The 27,331-nt window shown below is 36.5% G+C and overlaps 1 protein-coding gene across 1 annotated transcript in view; it reads left to right on the top strand.

The window, feature by feature from the left end:
• LOC150110414 (uncharacterized) overlaps positions 1 to 24,657 on the top strand; it is a 163,493-nt gene extending 138,836 nt beyond the window's left edge. Inside the window, exons 5-7 of the mRNA XM_090393596.1 lie at positions 4,795 to 4,859; positions 10,965 to 11,033; positions 24,314 to 24,657. Coding sequence (XP_090249722.1) covers positions 4,795 to 4,859; positions 10,965 to 11,033; positions 24,314 to 24,394 — 215 coding nt within the window. The 3' untranslated portion in view covers positions 24,395 to 24,657. The remainder of the gene's footprint in view (positions 1 to 4,794; positions 4,860 to 10,964; positions 11,034 to 24,313) is intronic.
• The last annotated feature ends 2,674 nt before the right edge of the window (positions 24,658 to 27,331 follow it).

The following is a 27,331-nucleotide window of genomic DNA, read 5'->3' as shown; positions in this document are numbered from 1 at the left end:
GAGGAATAAGCATAGATGGTGAAAAACTACAAATCCTCATGTTTGCCGATGATCTGGTACTGATATCCCACAACCCAAAAGACCTAGAAGAAATGGGTGAAAAAATATACACAAACAGCAGTAAGATAGGCTTAGAAATGAATCTAGAAAAAACAAAATGAATCAAAAACATCTAAGTGACAGTCACCTATGTATTGATAACATCCCTATAGAACAAGTTGATTCCTACAATTACTTAGGACAAACAATAAAAATGAATAATGATTTATCTGAAGAACTAGCAAAAAGAAAGAAAGCTGCATGGCTATCATTCAACAGACTAAAAGGAACACTTACTGATCCAAATCTTGACATCTCTGCAAAGGCAAAACTATTTAATAGTGACATGCTTCCAACACTCACATATGGATCAGAAACATGGAACATGACAAGAAAAGAAGAAGAAACTCTCAGAATAACTCAGCGTGCAATAGAACGCAGGATTTGTAACATCAGCAAAATAGAACATGTTAGGAACACGGAACTAGGAAAGCGATCAGGCATAAAAGATGTGGTAACTGCAGTATATGAAAGCAAGATGAGACAGGCAGGTCACATAACAGATGGACATATAGAATACTCAGCTGGCAACCAAGAATAAAGAGAAAAGCAGGAAGACCACCTACAAGATGGGAAGATCCACTAGTGAAATCTATGGGTATAACACGGAAAAGAGAGAGGATCGAGATCGTTGGAGGCATCTTTGTGACTTGCACTCATGGAGAAATCCTGAGTGAAACACAGGTCCATCAAGGTAATCTTACATTTGGAAACCAAATAACAATTTATGATCATATCTTTTAATGCTAATGTAAAATATCAGAGATACAGCTCTTCATCTAATATAAAATTATCACAGTTATAACTCTTCATCTTTTTGCAAAGTGTTTCATCACATCAAGTGATGCCACCTAAAATAACTGTGTGTTATCACTTAAAAAATTCTTTCTTTTATTCCCATATTCTATTTCCTGTTTCTAGCTTGTATTCATAGAATTATTATATTCTGTCTGGTATTTTACCCTCATCTTATTTTACTGTCCTCTTGGATGTAATGACTGCTTGATATTTTATCCTATTTAGTAATACCTTATACTAAATTAGCACATTGCAACCTCATTGCAATGTGCTGGCTGGGCACTAAAGTCTCCATTTTGTGACCTAAGACTTTGGATTCAAATCTCAATGTGACCTGCATGTTTGTGAAAGTAGTAGATGTACTTTAGATAGTAGATTATTTTCACTGGCTGCTGTGACTGTTACTACCATTTAGCTTGCTTATTGAAGACTAGAAATGGCATCAGAATATCATGCCTGGTCTCCAGTGATAACTTTCTAACTTACCTGACTCTTAGCTCACACAGTATACCAATGCACAATAGGTGTATAGGTAGTTTTTCCTAGATAGGATTGCTATCAAAATACTTTTTGTAACTGTGAATTAAGCACAAAACTTGTTCTATTATAATTAAAAATTTATTTTCTATTTTGCTTTTCCCTTATTGGAATCCCCCCCCCCAAAAAAGTATTATGCCTTTTGTATTTTGTTTCTGTAACCACGCATTATCTCTGCAAGCAAGCCTTACCTATAAAAAATAATTTTTGAATAAATTGAGCATTGTCCTCAAACCAGACTGATTAATTTAAGTCTCAGCTCAGCTAGAGGAAGTGGAAAGAGGGTAAAATAGTTCCACTGCTTTAAGAAGGCTCTATGACTGAGGTTTCATTATCTTAATTTTACAGAACCTTAATGTCAATACATCTGTGGGATTGGATGGTATACCAGCTCGTGTCGTACGTGAAGCGGCCAAGGAATTGTCAGTGCCCTTGACTATTTTGTTTAATTTGAGCCTCAGGACTGGGTCAGTCCCAAGGGGGTGGAAAGAGGGAAAAATAGTTCCACTGCACAAAGGTGGTTCCAAGGCTGCTGTTGAAAATTACCGGCCAATCAGCATAACAGGAATCATTATCAAGGTCTTAGAGAAAATAGTCAAGAGGAAAATACAAGATTGGATAGAAGAAAATGGGATACTGTATCGGGGACAGCATGGTTTTGTGAAGGGTAGGTCATGCCTCAGTAACTTGCTCACATATTATAACACAGTGACGGCTGAACTGGATAAGGGTAATGGGTTTACAGTGATTCTACTGGACCTTGCTAAGGCCTTTGACAGGATACCACTTGGAATTCTAATCAGTAAATTGCAGCATATGGGAATGGACATAGGGTTGGTGAGATGGATAGGAGGGTGGTTGACGGAGAGATATCAGAGAGTGGTTTACTCAGGAGTATAGTCCACAAGACGGCCTGTGACTAGTGGTGTGCCACAAGGATCTGTTCTTGGACCACTGCTGTTTAATTTGTTCATAAATGATATAGGAAAGGATCTGAGAGGAACAGTTCATTTGTTTGCAGATGATGCGAAGTTGGGTAGGGCAATAGTGAATGCAGATGACGTAAAAATTTTGCAGGATGATTTGGATAGATTGGAGGTCTGGGCTAAGGAGAATGGATGTCAATTTAATGTGGCAAAATGTAAGGTTATGCATTTTGGCGTGAAGAGATTGGCGGCAGTTTACTGCATTGGTGGAACCGTGCTTCAGGAAATTGATGAGGCACGAGATTTAGGAGTGTTGGTGGATAAGGAATTGAAATTTAGGGGACACATTGCAAAAATGGCCAAATCAGCTCATCAAATCACTTGGTTGCTGAAGAATACGTTGACAAGCAGGTTATTGTTCCTCTGTATCGAGCCTTGATAAGACCCAATCTCGACTACTGTGCTCAGATTTGGTCACCTAGGTTTCTTATTGATGGGGAGGAGGTGGAGAGGATCCAGAGGCGAGTGACCAAGATGATAGCAGGTCTGTGGAATGAACCGTATGAGAACAGGTTGAGGATTTGTGGGTTGCAAAAATTGGTTGATAGGCGGAAGAGTGGAGATATGATTGAGACATTCAAATTACTGAAGGGTTTTTATAAAATTAATTCAGAAGATATTTTTGAGAACAGGGCTGGTTGTGGGAGGACTAGGGGACATCCATGGAAACTGGGCAAAAGTGTGGTTAGTAAAGGTGTTAGAGCTGGGTTCTTTGCTTTTAGAGTGGTGAATGAGTGGAATGCGCTCTCTGAGTCTGTGGTGGATGCTGTGACAGTGAATGATTTTAAGGTGAGGTATGATAGATACTGTATGAATGTCAAATAGTTGTAATGAATATGATTTGGGGCCTCCCTCGATGAGTCTAATGACTCCCAGGAGTTGCCCGTAATAATAATAATTAATTAGAAAATAGTTGGTTAAGGGCAGAATTCAGATCATTGAATAAGAATATGATGCTCTGGGGGATAGGGGGAGTAAGCTTACTTACTAAGTCTCCCCCTTAGTAAGTAGGGAGGAGGGCTTAGTAATTCATTAGACTCATCGAGGGAGGCCCCAAATCATATTCATTACAACTATTAAGAGTTGTAATGAATATGATTGTAAAGAATAAGAGTTGTAAAGAATAATGAATATATCTTTATATCAATAAAGAGATGGGTGAGTTGATTTAGGGACATATAGGGCTATGCAATACCATAATGCTGCCACTGGACTTTACAAAAGACTTTGCATTTGATAGAATACCACTTGGAGCCAGGTTATGTAAGTTGGAACAAATGGGGATGAACATGAAGCTGGTGACATGGATGAGAGAGTAGCAGATAAATAGATATTAGAGAGTAGTATATGTTGGAGTTAAATTGAAAATAAGGCAGGTGACCAGTGGCATGCTATTGGTCACCTACTTTCTCTGGGCTCTACTTGGGCTGCCTGCATCATATCATGTATCATGATATTGGGAATGATTTGAAAGGGAATATCCAGTTATTTGCCGAATGATGCTAAACTGGGGAGAGCAGTAGTTAATAAATATGATCTGGAGATCCTGCAGATATCCAAATAGACTGGTAGTTTGGGCAAAGACACTGTTTTTTCACAGACAGTTTCTGCATTGTGTCTCTTCTACAGTATTTCCATGGTTGCTGTTCAGCAAACTGGCATTTATCATACCCCCCATTTTTGCTAAACCTACAGTAACACGAACAACAGCTTCCTACTATCTTTTTAACAGTTGAATTGATGATTCACTAAACTGGCTATTCAGTTTTATTTCCATCTGTCTTAGTTCTATGAAACATTCTTCCACATGAAGTATTCCCCAAAGAATACAACCTCCAGACCTTCAAAGAGAATATCAATATACTTTCCTCTTGACCCTGCCCACACATGGGCATCAATTTACTATAGCATTTTCAGTCTCTAGTGTGTGGAAGTGACACACACACACACTGATATATATGTATATGCTGTATATTATACAAAATGATACATATGCATGCAACATGTAAGTCATGGCCTAGCAAGATACTAGTCTTCCTATTTCAACTTGAGTGGTTATGTATTTGAAGAGGGGGAAAGTCTTATAAGAAGATAGAACTCTGCTCTTTGCATTAGTTTCTAACCCTTTCTGAAGTTTCTCTTGGAGAATTTAGATTTATGAATAACTTTTATTCTTCATTCAGCATATCCATTGGGATTTCAAGATTGTATGCTTGACAGGAATTTGATGAATCATTGATCTGCAGTATCCATTGCATCACTAAAATTAGTATTTGGTTTCATTGTGGGACATAATTATTAAGTTATATATATATTGTCTATAATAATAATATGCTTCAGATATATTTTAAAAACTGTTTCTACTTTTTCACAGATTCAGAAACACATTTTCGAGTTACTTTAGTCTCAGAAAAGTTCATGAATACATCTTTAGTCAATGTAAGTTTTATGAATTTACCTTTTGCTTTTTTTTAAAAAAAAAGTGATAGCGAATGTATTAGCAGACTTTTGCAACTTATTACCATTATCCATTATCATAAAGCATTTAAAATTTTTCATCGCTTCCTCTAATATCAAGACTGATTTAGATGACCTCAGATAGTTTTTTTTTTTGAGGAAATTCAATATTTCTTCTCACAAAAATTATAATCTAAGAATGCGTGCAGTGCAGTTGACCTTAAAAATTGAAGCATATCACAATTTTTGTAAAAATTCTGAAATCACTCAATATTGACTAATTAACTAACAAAATTCATTTTTCACTTAATGACATTCACAAAAACCCATGTACTCAGCAGCACTTGAACCCACAGCATAAATGGAGTGAAGACACTAACTGCTAGCCATCCAGAATGACAGTGATATAAATTATACTAGGCAGCACATCTAAAATTTTTATTTCATTTCAGTGACTGCAAGTAAAAGCAAAACCACTACAGATTTAAATAGACTGATATATGGACAAAGGATATTAGGTGTCAGTTTAATTGGGAAAAAGGTAAGGTTATGTATTTTGGGATGAAAAGATTACAAATTTTGTACTTCGTTAACAGAACTGGATGAATACACCTACAATTACACCGAAAGGCAGAGATCAGAATGTTATTTTACCTCTTTATATGGCTTTGATATACCAATATCAATGCCATATAGGTGTCAGTTTAATTGGGAAAAGGGTAAGGTATATGTATTTTGGGATGAAAAGATTACAAATTTTGCACTTCGTCAACAGAACTGATGAATACACTTACAATTACACTGAAAGGCAGAGATAAGAATGTTTTACCTCTTTATATGGCTTTCATATACAGATATCAATGCCATATAAAGCCATATATATATATATATATATATATACCCTACTAAAAATTATGTAGAAATGCAAGCAATATACTTGGTCATTCTCTAGTTCCTCATTCGTCAGATCTGTAAAGATGTGATGAATCCATCATAGCTTGATTTGCTTTTCCAGATATTTATTAACTTTATTACTGTGCACAAATGTAGACCTGGATTTCTTGGAGACAAGAAAGTGGTGGAGAGGATCCAGTAGTGAGTGACCAAGAGCTCCATGTGAGGATAGATTGAGAGTTTCTGGTTGCAGGAATTGTTTGATAGGTGAAAAGATGGGATATGATAAAAACTGATAGAAACATAAGCTACTAAAAAGGTTTTATTGAATTGATGCAGAAAAGTTTCAGTGCATGATTTTGTTTGGGGGAGAGGGTTCTAGTAGGGTTATCCCTGGAAGTTTTCAAGAGTGACCCTACTAAAAATTGTGTATAAATGTACAAGCAATATACTTTGTCATTCTCTAGTTCCTCATTCATCAGATCTGTAAAGATGTAATGAATCCATCATATCTTGATTTGCTTTTTCAGATATTTATTATCATTAGATGTTGTCTTAGCAGTTGCATTAGAATTATCATTCCATGTGATAAAATAATAGTACTGATTTGCACTGAAACAAGCCTTGAGTCAGATGTGTTGTTCACTTATCTTTCAGAAAATTTGCAAATTTAAAAGCTTTTGATAATTATTGTGATCCAAGTCACATTTTCAATTCATATTTGCAAATACCTGAATGTTTTATGGTCATTTATGAATCCAAGCTATACTGTGCAGAGTTTGGTAGAAGGAGATGATATGATTGAGACTTTTAAACTGTTGAGAGGTAGTTACACATTGCTAAAGCGTCCCCTGAACTTCATCTTCCTATCCACCAACACCCCTAAGTCCCTAATCTCATCAATCTCTTGGAGTACCATTCCATCAATGTAGTACACAGCTGGTAATCTTTAAATCCCAAAATGCATAACTTTACACTTTTCCACATTGAACTGGCATCCATTACTTTTTGCTCATTTTGTCAGCTTATTTAAATCATCCTGCAAACTCTCAACATCAGCTTGATTTTTTTATTGCGATGCCCAACTTTGCATCATCAGCAAACAACTTGAATATCTTCCTTTAAGCCATTTCTTATATCATTTATGATATAAGAAATGGCTTAAAGGAAGCCATTTCTTATAAACATTTCTTATAAACAACAATGTCACAAGCACAGAGCCCTGAGGCACACCACTGGTCACCTGCCTCATCCTGGACTCTGCTCCTCCATACACCACTTTCTGGTATCTCTCCCTAAGCCATTCTCCTATCCATATCACCAGTTTAATATCCATCCCCATCTGCTCCAATTTGTGCAACAGTGTTCCATTGGGGGTATCCTGTCAAAAGCCTTAGCAAAATCCAGAAGTACCACTGTGTATTCATTTCCTTTGTCCAACTCAGATGGCATTCTATTATAAAAAATTAATAAATTGCTATGGCAGGATCGGCCTTTAACAAAACCATGTTGGCCCCTATAGAGTATCATATCCTGATCCACCCATTCTTGAATTTTGTCTTTAACCAACTTTTTGAATACTTTTACCACCACTCCCGAGATGGTGATTGGTCTGTAATTAATTACCGCAGTTTTAGAGCCACCTTTATGCAAAGGAACTAGTTTACCTTCTTTCCACTTCCCAGGAACCATACCAAAGTTCAAACTTAAGTTAAATAACCAAGTAAGAGGCATTGACAATTCCTTTACACATTCACACAACACCCGTGCTGATATTCCATCTAAACCTACTGCAATGTTTGCATTTAAATTTTGCAATATACTAAGTACCTCTGATTTCTTAACTTCAATTCTCACATTAGCTATTCTCACAGGTACAGAGATATCCTCACTTTGGTGACAGACTTTTGAAAAGTGATCACTCAGTAAGTCTACTATTACATCTGAATTTGTCACCTCAATACCATCAGCACCCACTAAAGTTATCCTTCCAAAGTTATTCTTCCTTTTACTTGCCACATAGCAGAAGAACTCTTTGGGATTATCCTTGATCTCCTTGGCTAGGATTTTCTCATAATCTGAGTTAGCTTTTCTTACTATGCTGGTAATCTTCCTAGCTTGAGCCTTGTACTGTTCATGTACTGATGAACAGTACAAGGTGTACTGATCGCCTTTCTCCTTGTAAATTCTCCATAACATTTTCTTTTCTTGCAGATCTAGCTTGATGCTACTATTCATCCATCTAGCACCTACTTTGTTTGTCTTCCTGACCATGGGGACATAATCTGATGTTGCCTTCCTCGGATACCCACTGATTTTATCCCATGCACTGCTAACATCTTTCCCCTGCAATATGTTCTGCCATGGGATGGAAATTATAAATTCGGAGTGGGCTGCAAGCTAACTCCAAAGTTTGTTATAATTACCTGACCTGTAGTTCCGTATATGCTTCCTCTTAAGAGAGAAATCAACAAATTTTGCAACTTCCCAAGTCAATACCACATGATCGCTTTCACCAACTGGAGGAAACGAGGACACCTTACCTATGCGAAATGAGGACACCTTACTTATGCATATATCCTCTGAGCCAATGACCAAGTCCAACACTCTCACACCACATGTCTCTTCAGTTATGTGCTGTTTCAAGTAATTATCTCGTAGAAGATGTATGATTTCCATTTCCTTTTTGCCATGTGATATTTTCTCCTTCCAATTGATATCACCGTAATTAAAATCCCCCATAATAATAGTCACTAACCCTACAATCATTGCACTAATTTGCTGATGCATAAATTTCATATCATCCCCCCCGTACCCCCGGCCTATAGCAGCAACCAACTGTATATTTGGTTGCGTTGGTCACTATTTCACACCAGACTGCCTCAAATGAACCATCATTCATATGTCTATCATTTCAAAGAGGATATACTACTTTCTTTGGCTGCAACTCATCAGCTATCAATAACAGTACTCCATCCCCCGTTCTATCTTCTCTATCCTCTTTGAAAATACCATACCCATCGCATTCGATTCCAGTGACCACATCTGCTGATAGCCAAGTTTCCCTATTGCCTACAACTTTTGGTGAGATTGCACTGACTAATGGCAGAAATTCTTCCCTCTTAGTTTGAATGCTTCTTGCATTAGTATACGAAAATTGTAGATTCCCTTTAGTTCTTGTACCAGCTTTAGAACTGATATACATGTCACTAATTTCAGTGGTTCCATGCTGATTTTTATCCACTCTATTCTGCAGTTTATTCTGCAAATAAGGATCAACAAATATACAATCACTGCTTAAGTTTCTCCCTCTTACACCTTTTCAATTTTAGTTTCCCTGCACAATTACTTCAACTTGTTTGAAGTAATTGTGCAGGGAAACAGTAACTTCTTCAATAGTTTATGAACTTCCATGTTCATAAACTATTGAAAACAGGAAAACAGTAACTTCTTCAATAGTTTATGAACTTCCATGTTCAGATGCAACCCATCTCTTACATACAGCTGTCTTTTGCCTTCAAACACACTCCAGATCTCCAACAAATTTCAGACCTCTCTTTTTGCACATTCTTGCATTCATATCATTCATTATCATTGCTCGTGTACTTAACTCATAATTGTCAAAATGAGGCAGCACGCTATCCTTCTATTGACATTTTTCTTCTTCATAATATCTAACAATGTTCTTATATCTTTTGCTACCCAATTAATACTACACTCAGGTCATTTGTACCCACCATGACTATCATATTTTCTGCATCATGCCCTCTCTTTATTGCTAAAGCCACTCTCTCTATTGTTCCATCAACCAAACACTCCACTCTTCATACCCTTAATCATAGAATCACCATGTATTTTACCACTCATAACTTCATTCAGGTCCAAACAAGTGTCACTCACGGTCTCCTTTTCTATGCTATTCATCATGACTCTCCCAGTTTCATTACTCAATGCTCTTTTACTTATGCCCTTACTCTCACAACATCTTGTTTCTTCTAGACTTCTTGTGCTTTCATTCCGTTGACTCCCAATCACTCCCATACTATTTATTACTTCATGAATCACCAAAGACTCTTCCGTACTTAATCCTGTTTTAGTTACTTCAGCTAAAGTAATCTTCATAGTCCTAATTTCTCTATTCAACACATTTAATTCAGTTTTAATGTCCAGAACCTCTTTACTCAGCACTCCCAATTCCTCTTGCAGAAGATGAAGGTCGCTTTTCATTTTCACGAACTCCTGCCGAAGTTCTTCCGCTATGGTCCCGACATCTGCTTCCATTCCTAACTACTCCAGCCTATCCCGACACTTCTCACTTATATTGACATTTTCATTCTTCTCATTTTGCCAAACAGTCCACAGATCCTTCACATTCTTCGGTGCATGCATATAGTAGTTTTCGCAACGAATCCATTGCAAAAAATCCAACGCAGAGGCAGACTTTCGTATAGAAGTCTGACGAGCTGCTGACGTCTCTTGTTGGAAGCCATCTTTAGACACTGAAGTAGTGAAACAAACAGCAGTGAAAACACAATATACATACAACAGAGTTTCAAACAGTAACACCACTGAAGGACACTTGTATCCTGAAGCACAACTGCAGTACAATTTGAGATAAAAAAACCACACTATACTTTAATTTAAAAACACGTTTTCTACATAACTCAACATGACTGCCACATTCACTAGCAACATGACCGCCACATTCACTCTGAAGTGGTTTAAAAGAAATACACTGCATTTGGCTTGCAATTCTTATATTATCCAGTCCTTTCCCATCCATAATACTGAAATGTGTTATAAGCTTTTATAGATAGGATTACCATAAAGGAAAATATGTTTGGTGTTATCCTCTTTGTGTATTATTTACACGTTGATAATGACTAAAAGTAAATCATTAATACAGTTGGTTATATAGATTAATGTGTGATTAAATTAGACATCATTTACAGTAATACATGTTGTTATTTCTGAATCTTCATAAGAAGAGGAAGTTTTAAGTGAAGCTAGAGGTTATTTGATTGATTTAATTAGCATCCCCCTGTTTTAGCGAGCAGGTAGGCTTATCTATGTTTTTTCCATTTTTTTTTATAATATTTCACTTTGTACAGAATTCTTGTTCTTTGATTTATTTATGATAATATTTACTTTGCTGCAATTTATAAATACCCATACTTCTTTATGTTTTTCCAGAGGCATCGAATGATTAACAATGTTCTGACTCATGAGTTAAAAGGTCCTGTTCATGCACTTGCAATCGAGGTAGGACTCTATTTTACGATAGTAATGCTAAAATTACACTATCGCATATGGTAAGGTTATGAAAGGCATACACATATTCTGATAAATAATCACTATCTAAGAAAATGTTTTGTTTTTTTAAGTGTATGCAGACCATTGCTTTAATTTAGTGATTTTCTGCTTTGCCTTACTTTAGAAACACTTCACAGTGAATTCCAGTGATAGTGGGGAACTGCAGTACATGGAGACATCTATGCATGCCTATGCATTTAGAAAGGCAAAATCAGATTACAAGATGAAACTAGCTGAGCAGGCCAAGGAAAATCCCAATTAATTCTTTTGCAATGTGGCAAGTAAGAGGAAGAATGAGTATGGAAGAATAACCTTAATGAGTGCTGATGGTCATGAGGGGGACAGAAGCAGATAAAATAGTTGAGTTACGTGAGTGACCAGTTTGCAAGGGTATATTTTCCAAGTGATGTTAATACATGACATATGTGACAAACACATATATGGGAACAGAACTGGATGAATTGGAGGTTCTTGGGATATTTCAGAATCTCAACATGAACACAGTTGTGGGTTTAGATGGGATATCAGTTCGCATTTGAGGGAATGTGCAAGGGAACTGAAAATGCCTCTGACTGGGTGCTTTAATTTAAGTCTCAGTTCTGATAGATCTCCAAGGGAATGGAAAGAAGGCAAAATAATTCCCTTGCATAATGGAGGTTCTGAGACTGCAGTAGCAAATTATACACCAATCAGTATCCCAGGAGTGGTGGTAAAAGTAGTGAAAATATTGGTCAAAACAATAATTCAGGTATGGGTGGATAGGAATATGATACCCTATGAGAGGGCAACATGGCTTTGAGAGGGTTTGGATAAGGGAAATAGAATAGCTACACAATGATTCTACTAGATTTTGCAATGGCATTTGAACAAATACCACATGGAACTCTGTTATGCAAATTGGAACAAATGAGAATGAGAATGGCTAGATCTTGAAACTTCAGTCACCTGAGCACTACAAGGTTTTGTAAATGACAAAAAGGAATGGAGTGCACCATCATCAGCAAAACTACATATAGGATTAGATATTAGTCAAAGAAGATTATTAATGCATGGAAGGAAGAGTGTAGGTGCAATCACAGAAATTTGGTGGTGATGGGAGGAATACTCAAGTAATTGGTAAGAAGGAGCTGTGATGCCAGGTTTGATGAAATGTCTTGAAAACATCAAGAACTATTACAAGTTTCTCCAAGGTAGTTGACATTGTCAACAATTTCAATTCCTTCTATATCTATCTCTTCTGCATTTCTTAAAATCCTTATTTTGGTTTTATCTTGATTTATTCATAAACCATGGCTTAAGCTTTCCCATTCTAATTGATTTAGATGGATTTTAATTCTTGTTTGTTTGTTACTATTATCACTGTGTCATCTGTGTAATTGTAGGTTAGTTCAGCCACCTAATTTAATGCCTCTATTCCACTTTTCTAGAGATCTTTTCATTATAGGTGCGATACACAGAGCTAAAAGGCAACTGGAGCGTATGGAAAAATGTGTGCTGAATGTACCGCAAATAACCGCCGAAAGTCTGTGATGGCAAATAATAGAATGTTCGTAAACGTCAATAAAATGAAGGAGCGAGTGCTGTATGGGGATTCGCAATTAAGAGGTGTAATAGTTGAGAGTTTAACGAAGTTGTACCAGCCGGGTGCGAACATAAAGGACGTCAGCGAATCTATTCGACTGCAAAAACAGAGGGTGAAAGAGATGATAATCGTGGCAGGAACAAATGATTTGAAAGAGGACAAAATGGAAATGATAGAGGATGTGAGGGAATTATTTGAGGTAGCAAGAGAGAAGAGTGAGAGAATTAGGATGGTGAGTATCTTGCCGCGGTATGACAGCAAAGTGTTTAGAAGGAGGGCCATAATTGCCAATGACTTTATGCTTGGGTTATGCATGGAGAGTGGTGTGGAATTTGTGGATGTGTGGACTGAGTTCGATGGGCGAAAGGACTTATATAAAATGGATGGGTTACATTTGAATGGAGTTGGTGTACGGAGACTTGAAAAAGTGTTGATGAATGATGTGGAAGTGGATGTACAGACTCAGGGAAACTAGATTTATTAAGAAGTGGGGGGAGTAGATATGCAGACTTTAGGGAGGCAGTTGAGTGTATGAATGAGTATATTATGCCCGAGCGAGTACGAAGGACAACAAATCAGAATGGGATAGTTAGTATAAGGCATCAAAGTAGGGATAGGACAAATGGGCTTCTGCAATTCATGTACGCTAATGCCAGGAGTATTAGGAACAAGAAGGAAGAGTTTTTGGCCATGGTTGGCACTTCCAGGCCACAGGTTGTTGGTATTAGTGAAACATGGCTGACAGAAGATGATAATGCTAGTGGGATTGAATGCGACGGGTATAGTGTGTTCAGGAGTGACAGGGTGAATAAAAAGGGGGGAGGAGTGTTATTGATGATAGCTGATGAGCTGCAGCCAAGGCGTATAGAAGTTGAACTGCAGGATAGAGAAAAGAGCACATTTGAGGCTGTTTGGTGTGAGATAGAATCTAGCAGAACAAAATATACAATTGGGTGCTGCTATAAACCAGGTGATGGAATAGATGGTGGGGATAGTATGCATAGGCAAATAGAAGAAATGAGTGGAAGGAGGGTAATTATTATGGGTGATTTCAATTATGGTAACATTGACTGGAAAGAGGAGAGGGCACATGGGAGGAAGGAATTGGATTTTATGCGGTTATTAAGGGACAACTATCTACGGCAACATGTAGTGGAAAATACCAGGGGGGCAGAGAGTGCTGGACCTTGTAATTGCAACTCAGAATGTGGCTGTAACGAACATGACCGTGTTGCCACCAATTGGTGAGAGTGACCATAAGGTCATGACTTGGGAGGTGGCTAAAGGAGTGGAATTTACAATTAAGACAGGTTACATGTGGAATTACCGGGCTGGTAAGTATGAGAAGCTTAGGTGTGTGCTTGGCTCAGTGCCATGGCATGTAAAACTGCAAGGGCTGGATGTTGATAGTGCATGGGAGGTGGTTAAGAACTGTTTGCAGGAGGCAATGGTTGACTGTATACCAAGAGTCCGAATAATAAATCAAGTAGGGGTTAAATGGATGAATAACACTATTAAGCTTGAGCTGCAAAAAAAGAAACAATTGTGGAGTGAATTTAAGGAGAAAGGTGACCATCAGCCACAGGAATAGTATAAAGCTCAGGCCAGGATGGTAACAAGGGTGGTAAGAAAAGCAAAAGCAGATTACGAAAGAAAATTGGTCATGCAGGCTAAAGAGAATCCCAAACAGGTTTTTTCAATATGTTGCAAGTAAAAGGAAAAATGCTCATGGTAGAATGATCTTAAAAAATGCTGAGGGTAGGAAGGTAACTGAATCAGTCGATATTGTGGAATTACTGAGCGAGCACTTTGCAAGAGTATATCATCCAAGTGGTGACTTTGCAGGAATGGAAGAACCAACAGCTTATACTGGAATTGTGATGAATGAAGTAGAGGTAACTAGTCTATTACAGAACCTCAATGTCAATACATCTGTGGGATTGGATGGTATACCAGCTCATGTCGTACGTGAAGCGGCTAAAGAATTGTCAGTGCCCTTGACCATTTTGTTTAATTTGAGCCTCGGGTCTGGGTCGGTCCCAAGGGGGGTGGAAAGAGGGGAAAATAGTTCCGCTGCACAAAGGTGGTTCCAAGGCTGCTGTTGAAAATTACCGGCCAATCAGCATAACAGGAATCATTATCAAGGTCTTAGAGAAAATAGTCAAGAGGAAAATACAAGATTGAATAGAAGAAAATGGGATACTGTATCGGGGACAGCATGGTTTTGTGAAGGGGGTAGGTCATACCTCAGTAACTTGCTCACGTATTATAACACAGTGACGGCTGAACTGGATAAGGGTAATGGGTTTACAGTGATTCTACTGGACCTTGCTAATGCCTTTGACAGGATACCACATGGAATTCTAATCAGTAAATTGCAGCATATGGGGATGGACATAGGGTTAGTGAGATGGATAGGAGGGTGGTTGACAGAGAGATATCAGAGAGTGGTTTACTCAGGAGTATAGTCCACAAGACGGCCTGTGACTAGTGGTGTGCCACAAGGATCTGTTCTTGGACCACTGCTGTTTAATTTGTTCATAAATGATATAGGAAAGGATCTGAGAGGAACAGTTCATTTGTTTGCGGATGATGCGAAGTTGGGTAGGGCAATAGTGATTGCAGATGACGTCAAAATTTTGCAGGATGATTTGGATAGATTGGAGGTCTGGGCTAAGGAGAATGGATGTCAATTTACTGTTGCAAAATGTAAGGTTATGCATTTTGGGGTGAAAAGATTGCCGGCAGTTTACTGCATTGGTGGAACTGTGCTCCAGGAAATTGATGAGGCACAAGATTTATGAGTGTTGGTGGATAAGGAATTGAAATTTAGGGGACACATTGCAAAAGTGGCCAAATCAGCTCATCAAATCACTTGGTTGCTGAAGAATACATTGACAAGCAGAGACAAGCAGGTTATTGTTCCTCTTTATCGAGCCTTGATAAGACCCCATCTCGACTACTGTGCTTAGATTTGGTCACCTAGGTTTCTTCTTGATGGGGATCCAGAGGCGAGTGACCAAGATGATAGCAGGTCTGTAGAATGCACCTTATGAGAACAGGTTGAGGATTTGTGGGTTGCAAAAATTGGTTGATAGGCGGAGGAGGGGAGATATGGTTGAGGCATTCAAATTACTGAAGGGTTTATATAAAATTAATTCAGAAGATATTTTTGAGAACAGGGCTTGTTGTGGGAGGACTAGGGGACATCCATGGAAACTGGGAAAAAGTGTGGTTAGTAAAGGTGTTAGAGCTGGGTTCTTTACTTTTAGAGTAGTGAATGAGTGGAATGCACTCTCTGAGTCTGTGGTGGATGCTGTGACAGTGAATGAGTTTAAGGCGAGGTATGATAGATACTGTATGAATGTTGAATAGTTGTGAGGAATATGATTTGGGGCCTCCCTCGATGAGTCTAATGACTCCCTGGAGTTGCCCGTAATAATAGTAATAGTAATAATAGTTTTGCTGTAAAGGTTGAATAGTATCTTTGTCTTGAATCCTTATCTTGATCCTTTTTCAAATTGGAATGCATGGGACACTGAGTTTTCAATTCTTACTACTGTTGCTTGATATAAGTTCTTTTTGAGGGTCATAGACTAGTCAATATAAATACATTTTCCAAAATAAAGATATGCATAAATTCACATGGAAAGAAACCACAAGAAATTAGAAAAATTATTGTTGATAGTGATATTTTCATGCTGGATCAGGACACAAGAGTATGGAAGGGATTTGAAACAGGAAGTGATCACCATTTCATTTTGAACAGGATGAAATTTAATATTATTATTGAAAAGAAAAGTGTATAAAAAAGAAAAGATGCAGTCATGCAGCTTTCAGAGATTAGCTGTCTACTCAAATATACAAATATTATGGGGAAAAAAAAAAGGTTCACTGGCAGACCCTGAAGAAAACATTGATTGTTTCAGCCATGAAAACATTTGGTGAAGTTAACTGCAAAAATAGAAAAAAGTGAAATCCATTATGGAATCAGAAATTAAAGAGGCAGTCATGAAAAAGAAGAAAGCATAGTGAAAATTTGCAGCACCTGTGATGTTTCTGCTCACACATAACCGAATGTTATAAAGATCATGTTCCTTCCTAATATCTTCATTTTTAATATGAATCTGATTCTGCTATTGATGTCATCTGTTCACTCTTCTGATTTTTCTCAGAATTCATATACTCCAATTTTTGATCAATTGTGTTATTTTTAACCCAACTTTTAGATCCATAAGTTAAAATTTCTTTGAATGCAGCCTTGTATGGAGCTACTTTAGTGTTATAACTAATTTCTCTCCTATTTCATATAAAATTCATTTGACTCCTTACAATATGCCATCTTTGCTCACTCTGTTGTCGTTTCCATATTTAACTGCCATCTTTATTAAAAATTGTACCTAAATATTATTATTATTATTATTAACATCCAACCTCCATGGAATCAGAGACTAATTTTCATTGTTCCGTTTCCCAATCAGGATGCAACCGATGATGCTTTCAGTGTTCCTGCCAGTTTTCATAGTCTTTGTCTTTTTATTGATGATTTTCATACTAAATTTGTTTCAGAATTACACAATTTAGTTAAAGATTATTATTATTATTTAATAATAATAATAATCACCTCGAGGGAATATTATTATTATTTAATAATAATAATAATCACCTCGAGGGAATCCAGATTCTCATCAAGAGAGGTCACCTGCTCTATAGACCACTCTTTAGACCACTCAATCCACCAACTGACCACAACTACACCAACAGCATCTACAGCTGACTGCCACCACTAGTGTTTCCATGAACAAACATCCATTCCCACAGCAGGATTCGAACCCACAGCTTTTTGGCTGGAGAGCAGATACACTAACCACTTGGCTAGCCGAGTGATTAGATTCCTTCAAATTTCTCTGTAATTCATACATTCAGTTTTATTCCCCTTTTTATAGATGGTTACTATGAGAGCTCTACTAAAATCATCTGGAATTTGACCTTCCAACCAGCCTTCTGAATTCATAACAGTGCTTCACAGAATAACAACATAAAAGAAAAAAAAATTATTAATTTATTGAACTTACTAATATTTCACTGTACTTAGCATCTTCAGAGCACAAAATTACAATTGTGACAAGCACACAGCACTCAATGAGATCATTGTAGAAATAATTTATATTGTAACTGAAAAAGAACAAAAAAACTAATGTCCTAACTCTAGGAGCTGGATAATCATAAAGTTAATTTTGAGAAGTCTGTCTATTTGGACTATCTCCCAAATCTAAAAGCTTAATAATCATGAAGTTAATTTTGAGAAGTCTGGCTATTTGGACTCAGAACAACTATCTCCCAGATCTTTGATAAATAAATGTACCCATCTGGTTGAGATTGGCAGAGTACTTCATAGCCAGTGCTGGCTCTAAAAACAGTCTCTGAGACCCATGGCGATTTCTATGTAATGTGTAACACAGATGTCTTCTTCTTCCATTTAATCTTGTGTGGCAAAGTATCTAGAGCATAGTCTGCCAATTCTGACTTGCCATGTAAATGATCACAGATCCTTCTATCTAAAGTAGGCTAAACAGACACTGAGGATCTTTATACACTCCATGATTTGCAAGAGGATGAAGTTGTTCCTTAGGAGAACAGATGAAGTTAGCTAGCTGAATGAGTGGTTTGGAAGTGACATGGAGATTATGATTATATAGAGAAACCTGTGGAGAATTCATGACTAAATTTAACACACGTGAACCACAGTAGTAGGTTTTTTATTACATAAATATTTCGTCCTAGGTATCTTGGACATCACCAGTACAGTATGGCAATACTAAGAATGACGAAAGAAAGGGCGCATACGTACGAAGGAATCCAAATTGCGTGCAGTGGCGCATTGTGGCCTGAATGTAAATTAAATTAAATTGCTTAAATTAAATTAAAATTAATTACAGTTAAGTTATTATTTTACACAATTTTGTATGACAATTTCCCATACTTTAGGGATGGCAAGAACATCATTGCGGTTTAGATTTGGTCTGTGGAGTAGGGCTTCAGCACTTTCTTTATATAAGCATTCATATTTATATGAAGATCTGTGTAGAAGTTTTTTTTTTCCAATGGATCTTGTGGTTTGGGTTTTCAACTCCGTGTTGAGCTAGGCCTGATTTATTTGATTTGATGAGGCGAATATGGTCTTGATGTTCCGAAATGCGTTTAAAAACTGATCTGCCTGTCTGTCCAAAATAAGAGAGTTTACAGGAGCATGGAACCTCGTATATACCAGGTAGTAGCATAGGTGAAAGTTTGTCTTTAGGCGAGGGTAACAAGTTTTGGATCTGGTTGATGGGTTTGTAGGTGGCAGCAAGATTATATTTCTTCATAATTTTCGAGAGCTGTTCGAAGATGCGTTTGATATAAGGTGTGGGAATCCTATGGGGTTGTTCTTGTCTAGGTTGAAGTGTGGAGAAATTGCTGATGATGTTTTATTGAGTTGCTTTGAGATTGTAACCATTTAGAGTGGCTGTGTTTTTGATTATTTCCAATTCTTGTTTTAGAGAATCCTCGGAGGAGGAGCATAATCTGTGTGCTCTGGTTACCAATGATTTAATGATGCCAAATTTTCAAGAGGGATGATGAGCTGAAGTATTGTGAATGTAGCAGCCTGAAAATGTCAGTTTGCGATATACAGAGGTGGAGATTGAACCGTCTTCTTTTCTTTGGATGTGTAAATCCAGAAAGGGGATGCCTTGTGGGGGTTCTCTTTCTAATGTAAATCTGATGTGAGGATGAAGAAGGTTGATTTTTTCTAAAAACTGAAGTAGCTCTTGTTCAGAATGACTCCAGACTGCGAAGATGTCATCGACATGTTGAAGCCAGAGTTTTGATTTGGGTTTGAACATGAGGATTTTTTCTTCTAGATGTTCTATAAACAGATCTGCCAAGTTTGGTGACAAGGGAGATCTCATTGCTGTTCCCTCCTCTTGCTTGTAGATTTTTCATTTCCATGTAACCAGAAGTGATAACAAATTTGAAAAGTTTAACAATGTCCGAAGGAATTATTTGATTTAATAGGTCTACAGTTTCTTTATGGGGGATATTGGTGAAGAGAGAGACGATGTCGAAGCTAATTAGCAATGTCTGTTGTCAGCAGTTGAATGTCTTTTATTTTGGTGTGAAAATCTGTGGAGTTTTTTATTGAAGAGGTTAAATGGCCTATGTGGGGACAGAGAAGGTTTTGATAAAAATTTTGATAACTTGTAAGTCAGGCTGTTAATTGAATCAATGACAGGTTTGAGTGGGACATTGTTTTTGTGAAGCTTGGGTAAACTGTATATTCTTGGAGATCTAGCATTGGTATGTTTTGAATTTTTTTGAAGTTTCTTCATCTAACGACATTGTTTCATCGAGTAGCTTGTTCAGTTTCTTCAGCTGTCTTTTTGTGGGATCATAGTCCAGTTTTGCATAAATATTTCAGTCTCGGAGTAGTAGATTCATTTTTCGGTCATAAGAAACAGTATCAAGAACAACTGTAGTATTTCCTTTGTCAGCTCTGGTGATGATTATGTTTTTATTATGTTTTAAGGTGGTTAGAGCTTTCAATTCTGATGGTGGAATGTTTAAAACTGAAGGTTTGGCATCAAAAATTATTTTTGCTATTTAAAACGAAGTGTGTTGGCTTCAATACTGGGGAGGTGCTTGATGTTTCTTTCAATGTTGTGTATGAAATCTAGATATGGGAGATGTTTAGGGGGATGGCAAACTTTTGGCCTCTTGCTAGAACATTTAATTCATCTTCCATTAGTGGGCAGTTAGATAAGTTTACCACCCATTTTTCGGTCAGTAATTTATTGATATTTTTCTTAGATCGATTTAACAGGTTCAGGTATTTTTTCTGTAAGTTAATATTGCTTTTATCAAGAGCTCTTTGATCCGAGTTTTTTGAGACACAATAATCACTTGTAGCAATTCTTGATTTAGCGTGTTTGACAAATCTGATTCTAGTTCTATAATTTTTAAATTATTTGTTGCCAATTTATGTTTGGAATCTCGTAACTGATTTAGAAGTAGCGAATGGCTTGCTTTTTGATGGATTTTATGGGCGCTTGGTGATTTAATAACTTCCTTTAGCTTAGTGAACATTGGAATAAGTTTATCGTGTCTGCACTTTTTTTAAAAAAGAGATACGGGCATGTAGCTTACCCTGTTTCAGTTGTTTGCCTAGTAAGTCCATCTTCTGTGTTGTCATTTCCCTGTGTAGGAATAAGACTTGATTACATAGAGAAACCTGTGAAGAATTCATGACTAAATTTAACACACGTGAACCACAGTAGTAAGTTTTTTTTTACGTAAATATTTCGTCCTAGGTATCTTAGGACATCATCAGTACAGTATGGCAATACTAGGAATGACAAAAGAAATGGAGATTATATTTATGAAAACTATATAATCATGCAAATATAATCTTCATGCCACTTTCAAACCACTCATTTAGCTAGTTACGTTCTTCTCGTTTTTCTAAGGATCACTTTCATCTTCTTGCAGATCCTGGAATGTATGATATTCCTTGTGTCTGCAGTTTAGCCTACTTTTGACAGTCTGGTAGATCAGATAACATCAATCACTTTAAAGACACAAACATTACATTCACAGTCATCTATATGACAAGTCAAAAAAAAGGCAGACCATGCTCTGGATATCCCTTTACATAGAATTAAATTGGGAAAAAAAAGACATCTCTGAGTATGAATCACTTCCCACAACACATTATGGCTGCATTAATTTGCCAAAAAATTGGGAGACAGCTATTCTGAGACCAAATGGCTTCTATAAGGTACTGTGTTAGGACATTAGGTCTTTTTCAGTTATAATCTGAATTACTTCTTCAATGATCTAATAGAGTGCTGTGTGCATGTTGCAGTTGTAATTTCTTCTCTGAAAATGCTGGGTAGAAAAACCAGAGAAATATACTAGTTCAATACATTAATTAGATTTTTCTCTCTTGGTGTTGTTTACACCATGAAGCTCTGTCTTCTATATATGTACAGGCCTTCTGAATATGTAGTGCAGCTACTGTAAAGCTTTTATACTTATATATTTCAGTCGAACATCATCTACTCCATACTCCAGCTGCGATTTTGTATTTCATTTTTTTTATTGCTGTTCCTACCTCAAGTATTGATATGTACTATTGATTACATTTTTCTTGAATATTTTCTACTGCTTGTTCTATCACTTTTTTGACTCATTTAGCAATCTTTCAGAGTATTTACTCCAGACAAAAATATATCTATCCTCATTTTTATGGTCTCCAATTTCTTTTACAGTAGTCTTACCTGTATATCTAATCTTTTTTTCAATGGCCTTCAGAAAATTTTGTCATATTCCTGTTATTTATCTTTTATATTCTTGCCAAAGTGAGCCTCTGTAGCTCATTCAGTATAGATGAAGCTCTTTGGTCAGAAAGACCTGGGTTCAGTTCCCATCAGTGATGTGAGGAACCTTTATATAGTCTCTTTCGACTAAAGGCCAATTAATTGGTCTATTCGGAGGTGTGTGTGTGTGGGGGGGGTGTTCTCCCATAAACTCGGGTTTTTCCTCAGAACCGGCAAACCGGCCAGTTGAACACACGCAATTTACAGACAAGAATACTTCGAGACATAAAGGTAACTGCCTTATCCTCATATTTACGGTTAGGAGATCCAAGAATACTTGTAAGACTGTGGACACTTAAGTGCCTGTTAAAACCACTGATGACAATGACAATTCTTACCAAAGTCTTCCCATGACTTTTGTTTTTACATGTTATTTCACTATACTTTACATTGTTGGTATTCAGGCATGTGTGATCAGAGTTGATCTCAGGTGGTATTATCACTTAAACAGAATAAAAGAAAAAGAAAATTAAGATTAGCAAAACTGTTATCTGATGCCACAAGGTCAGGAAAAAAAAAGACCCAAAGGAAGACCAAGACTTAGATGGATTGATGTGGTTAGAAGTGTCTTAAAAGACTGAAATATAAGATCTGAGAGTATTGGGGTGCTGACAAATAACAGACTAATTTGGTAGAAGGTTGTAAAAAGGTAGTTAGTAATAATGTAAGCTTTTCATATCGTACTGTCATAGTATCCAATATACCCTCTTGGGTATATTGGATATCAGAAATTTGATGATATGTAACCAAAAAGAAATTTGATGATATGTAACTAAAAAGAGTGAGAAATGGAGATGTCATAAGAGCTCCATTTGTTAATAAACTTGAAATTAAGAAGTCACAGCTGCCACTGCTCTGTTATGATTGGGCAGAAGGCCAGCAGTCAGTTGTCATATAGTACTCTAAAATTTTTCAGGGGAGTTTAATATTTGTTTGTTTGTTTGTTTGCGTGTGTGTGTGTGAAATGTGTCTGTTATGAAAGATCAAAAATGGAAGGAAAGTGATATTGGTGAGCAAATACATAGAAAATGTGTTGATCAATACTGGTGAGCAAATATATGAGAAGTGTGGTGTGAGTAAAACATGTGATAGTATATTCAGGCAAAAAGGTAAGAAAATGTATCAGTGAGATTGTTGATGAATGTGAGTAATGTTGTAGAGAAAATGTAAGGGAGCTAAGTCTGGTGTAAAAGTAGCTAAATCAAAAGTCATGGGAAGACTTTGGTAAGAATATAGCTAATAAATATCAGGAAAGTGGCAACATGTTCTGAAAGCTCATGAAATTCAGAAAAAAGAGTGCTGTAAGAGGAATCATAGATGATAAAGGTGACATGAAAACTTGAAACTAAGGATATCCTAGACATCTGGAGTAATTACTTTGAAAGACTGTTAAACGAACCACAGTGAAAGAACCATGCCAGAAAATTTTCAAGAGGAATGCAAAGAGGAGTACATATCAATACTTGAGATAGAAAACACCATCAAAATTTTGAAATGCCGAAAGGCAGCAAGCATAGATCTCTATATTTAACATTTGACTCAAATGTTAAATATAGAGATCTAAAAGTTTCACATGGCAACATTGTTTAATCCGGAGGGCTTGATTAGATCGTTGAATTCCAGATGATTGTAATAGAGTATCATAGTTCCCATCTATAAAGAATGAAATAAAGCTGCAATGTTAGAATTACAGAGGAATTTCTTTACTAAGTATTTCAGGTAATATTTATTCAATCATACGGAGAAGAACAATTTGTTTCAGGCCAAATAGAGGTTGTCAAGATCAGATTTTCACTTTACAACAAATAGTTTAGAAATCATGGGAATATGACAAGGATCTGTGCTTGAGGTTGAAGATGTCATCGAAGGAGCACACAGTCCAATGGAGCAGCTGGAGTTGGGCATTGAGCTTCTCAACTATTCACAAATTATAGCAGGGATGCTGATCTTTTGTAGTCTGTTCGCTTTCATTGTAAAAAGTTGGTAAAAGAAGTTTTAAAATACATGGTAGGCATTTTAAATTAATTACTTTTGAAGTTAATTTTTTAATTTAAGTTCACCAGTTACTATTTCTTACTTGTATATAAAGAGAATAAATGAATGGATGAATAAAAAAGTTCAGAAAACTGATTAAAATATTCCATCACAGAAGAGATATTTTGAATATTGCACTTGAAAAGCTAGTAAATAATGTTATTGAAATCATTTAATCATGTTTCATTTTTCAGGCATTTTCTCCAAGTCAGTGGAAGGAATCAAATCACTCAAAAAGCAAATCCCCACCTTGTAAAGGTGGAATGGGTCTTTAACTTTTGAAATGGCTAAACTTCCCTTGTTTTATTTTTATATTTTGTTAATATTGCAATATTGATAATTATACTTGAAAAAGATATTGTAAAGCTTATAATGAAAGAGCATGATGAATTTCTTATTTTCGCCTCTTTTTTTTTTTAGCATATTCTTAAAATAAAAAAAAAGCAAAATGAATGAATAAATAAAATAAGATAGACTGATTATATCGTATCATCCTGTAAGATGAGACTTGTTTTTTCTATAAAGGGTATACAGCTTTTCCGACATTTATTTCTTGAGAATAACTGTACATGAACAATGAGATACATTTATTTTATTGCATATTTTTTTGAGGATTTGTTTTTGACAGTTAAAAACAAATAAAAAAAAAAAACTGAATTCCTTTGCATGGCTATCAGAAAGATTATTAGAAAGCTAGACTGATTGTTAAAGGTGGTCTCCTACAGTATTAACTGGCACCCTGTATGGGTACAGTAATGAACACTTGCTGAAGGTCTCAAAATGATGGTCTCCCAGATTTTTGGCAATGTGGTGCAGCCAAATTTATTATATTGAAAAATATAACAATTATAATTGAAAAACAAAAAAAAAAGAAAAGTAAGTGATAGTAATTCTTGTGAGAACAAACAATTTAACTAGTAGTAAATGCAGTATGAGAGAAGATATGAAAAGATTGCTGGAAGTAATGAGAATGAAGAGTGAGAGAGTAAAACTTGTTAGTATATTCCAAGATATGAAAGTAGTGAATTAAGGAGGGCTATAATGGCAAATGTTTCCATGTGTAAAGTGTGTAGAAGGAATAGTGGTGAGTTTTGGAATGTATGGAGTGAGTTTGAGGGAAGAATGGATTTATATATGAGGAATGGCCTGATTGGAATGTGTGTCTGCCATCAGGAGTGTGGAAAAATTATTTATTTGTATGGGAAGAGTTAGAGAAACTAGATCATGATGGGAAGAAGGGTAATGTATGTGAAAGAGTAACAAAGTAAATAAGTTATGCAGCTATGTTAATGATATGGATATGCTTAATCATGGAGTTGATTATGATAAAAGGATGATTGTGCATTTGTTCAGTTCAGACTTATTAAGTATGTGCATAAATGAGACATTAAATGTGATTAGAGATCTGCCAAGTTGTCCAACATAAACATACAGACTATTGAGAGTATACAAAAAAAAAACCTGGAGTTAGTAATTTACTAACTGTTTATAATAGAGTGAGAGCTGAATTAGATAAAGGGAATGGCTACAAAATGATTCCACTGGATTTTGCAAAGGTATTTGACAGAATACCACATGGAACTCTGTTAGGCAAATTAGAAAAAAAATGGAGATGAATATGACACTGATTATGTCGATATGAGGGTGGTTAATAGCCAGATACCAAAAAAGTGGTGTATGAAGGACCAGAATCCAGAAGAAAGCAAGTAGCTAGTGCCTGCTGCTGCTTATTTCCTACATAAATGATGTGGGAAATGATCTGAAGGGAAATATTCAGTTGTGTGATGATGATTGTGATTGGGAGAAAAGAGATAGTATTGTATGGAAATTTGATGATAGGTGTACTTAATGAGAAAGTGATGAAAGCCAATAGCTTGACTGTCAGGTTGGCCTAGTGGTTAGTGTATATGCTATCCAACCAGCTGGCTGTAGGTTTGAATCCTACTATGGGCATTGATGCTTATGATTGTCTTTAGGTGAAGACAATCTTGCAAATTCATCTTGCACTTTAGGTGCAAGATGAATTTCATCACCCAGTGTGAGACCACCATTCCCTTTATTGACGGTCTGAAGTGGCTTGAAAAAGTTTTATGTTTGGTCTCTAGAGCAGGGTTTTTGGTCCATGTGACAAATAACTAAAAATACTAAAAAAAAAAATTCAGCTAATGCTTTTTATTCCCAGGTTAGACCATTTTATCTCTATCTAGCTTTTGGAGACTACTGCATGGGCAGCTCAATCTCCACCAGTAGACAATCAGAGATAACTATCAATCGATGAAAAGACTGGCAAACAGGTTCTGTCATCTCATGGTACCTAACCCTAACAGGATATGTTATTGTCTGAATTAATGTGAGTTCTACAGTCAGTTTTCTTGAGTTTACAAGATGAAAAACCTCAGTTTACAGGAGAAAAAACCCACTTGCCCATGCCAGAGATCGACTAACTTCGGAACCAGTCAAAGAAAGGCTTAGGAAAAAATTCATCCAGTTAGCTACTAAACTTGAACTTAGCAGCCTAGCACAGAGGATGTGCAAATGTCACATCCACTGAGCATGTGACAGATGGAACTCAAGGTCAGAAAGATCTGATTATAATATTGGAGGGGGGGGGTCATTTAAAGAAAGACGTGGCTGTTTTGCCTCGGATTGGTGATAGTGATCACACAGTACTGGCATGGTAAGTGTAAAAGTATATGGATGTTTCATTTAGCAAAGCTTATATGCTGAATAGAAAACTTAGAGACTATGATTGATCTCCATGTATTGGTTTTTAGACAGGAAGGATGTTGGCAGTGCATGGGAATAAATACTTGCATAATGCAATATTGGAATATGTCCTTGTATTTTGAAGAATATATAGGATGGAAGTGAAAGGAATGTGCAGTCTGATTAAGCAAGAGATTCTTAAGGAAAAAAAAAATTGTTGAAGGAATATAATGTGCATAACGATGATGTCAGTTATGAAAATCGTAAGACAAAGACCAGAAGATTACAAGTATTCTCTTCTTCTTCTTCCTAACATGGAATTTAGGCCATGTGGCCTGTTCTGGTCTCATGCCATCTCTTTCTTGGTCTTCAGATTCTTCTTTTTCCACTTATTTTGTATCTGTATAATATTTTTGGTAGTCTGCTGTTGTCCATTCGATTTAAATGTTCTAGCCATTTTTGTTTATACTGTCTTATGTAGTGATTAATTGGTTTTATTTTCAGGG

The sequence above is a fragment of the Typopeltis vanoorti genome, chromosome 1 (genome assembly GCF_054136105.1).
Source record: "Typopeltis vanoorti isolate ZY-2024b chromosome 1, IOZ_Tvanoo_1.0, whole genome shotgun sequence".
NCBI classification, from domain to species: domain Eukaryota; kingdom Metazoa; phylum Arthropoda; class Arachnida; order Uropygi; family Thelyphonidae; genus Typopeltis; species Typopeltis vanoorti.
The sequence above is the reverse complement of the archived record's forward strand: the minus strand, read 5'-3'. Positions and strand labels throughout refer to the sequence as shown.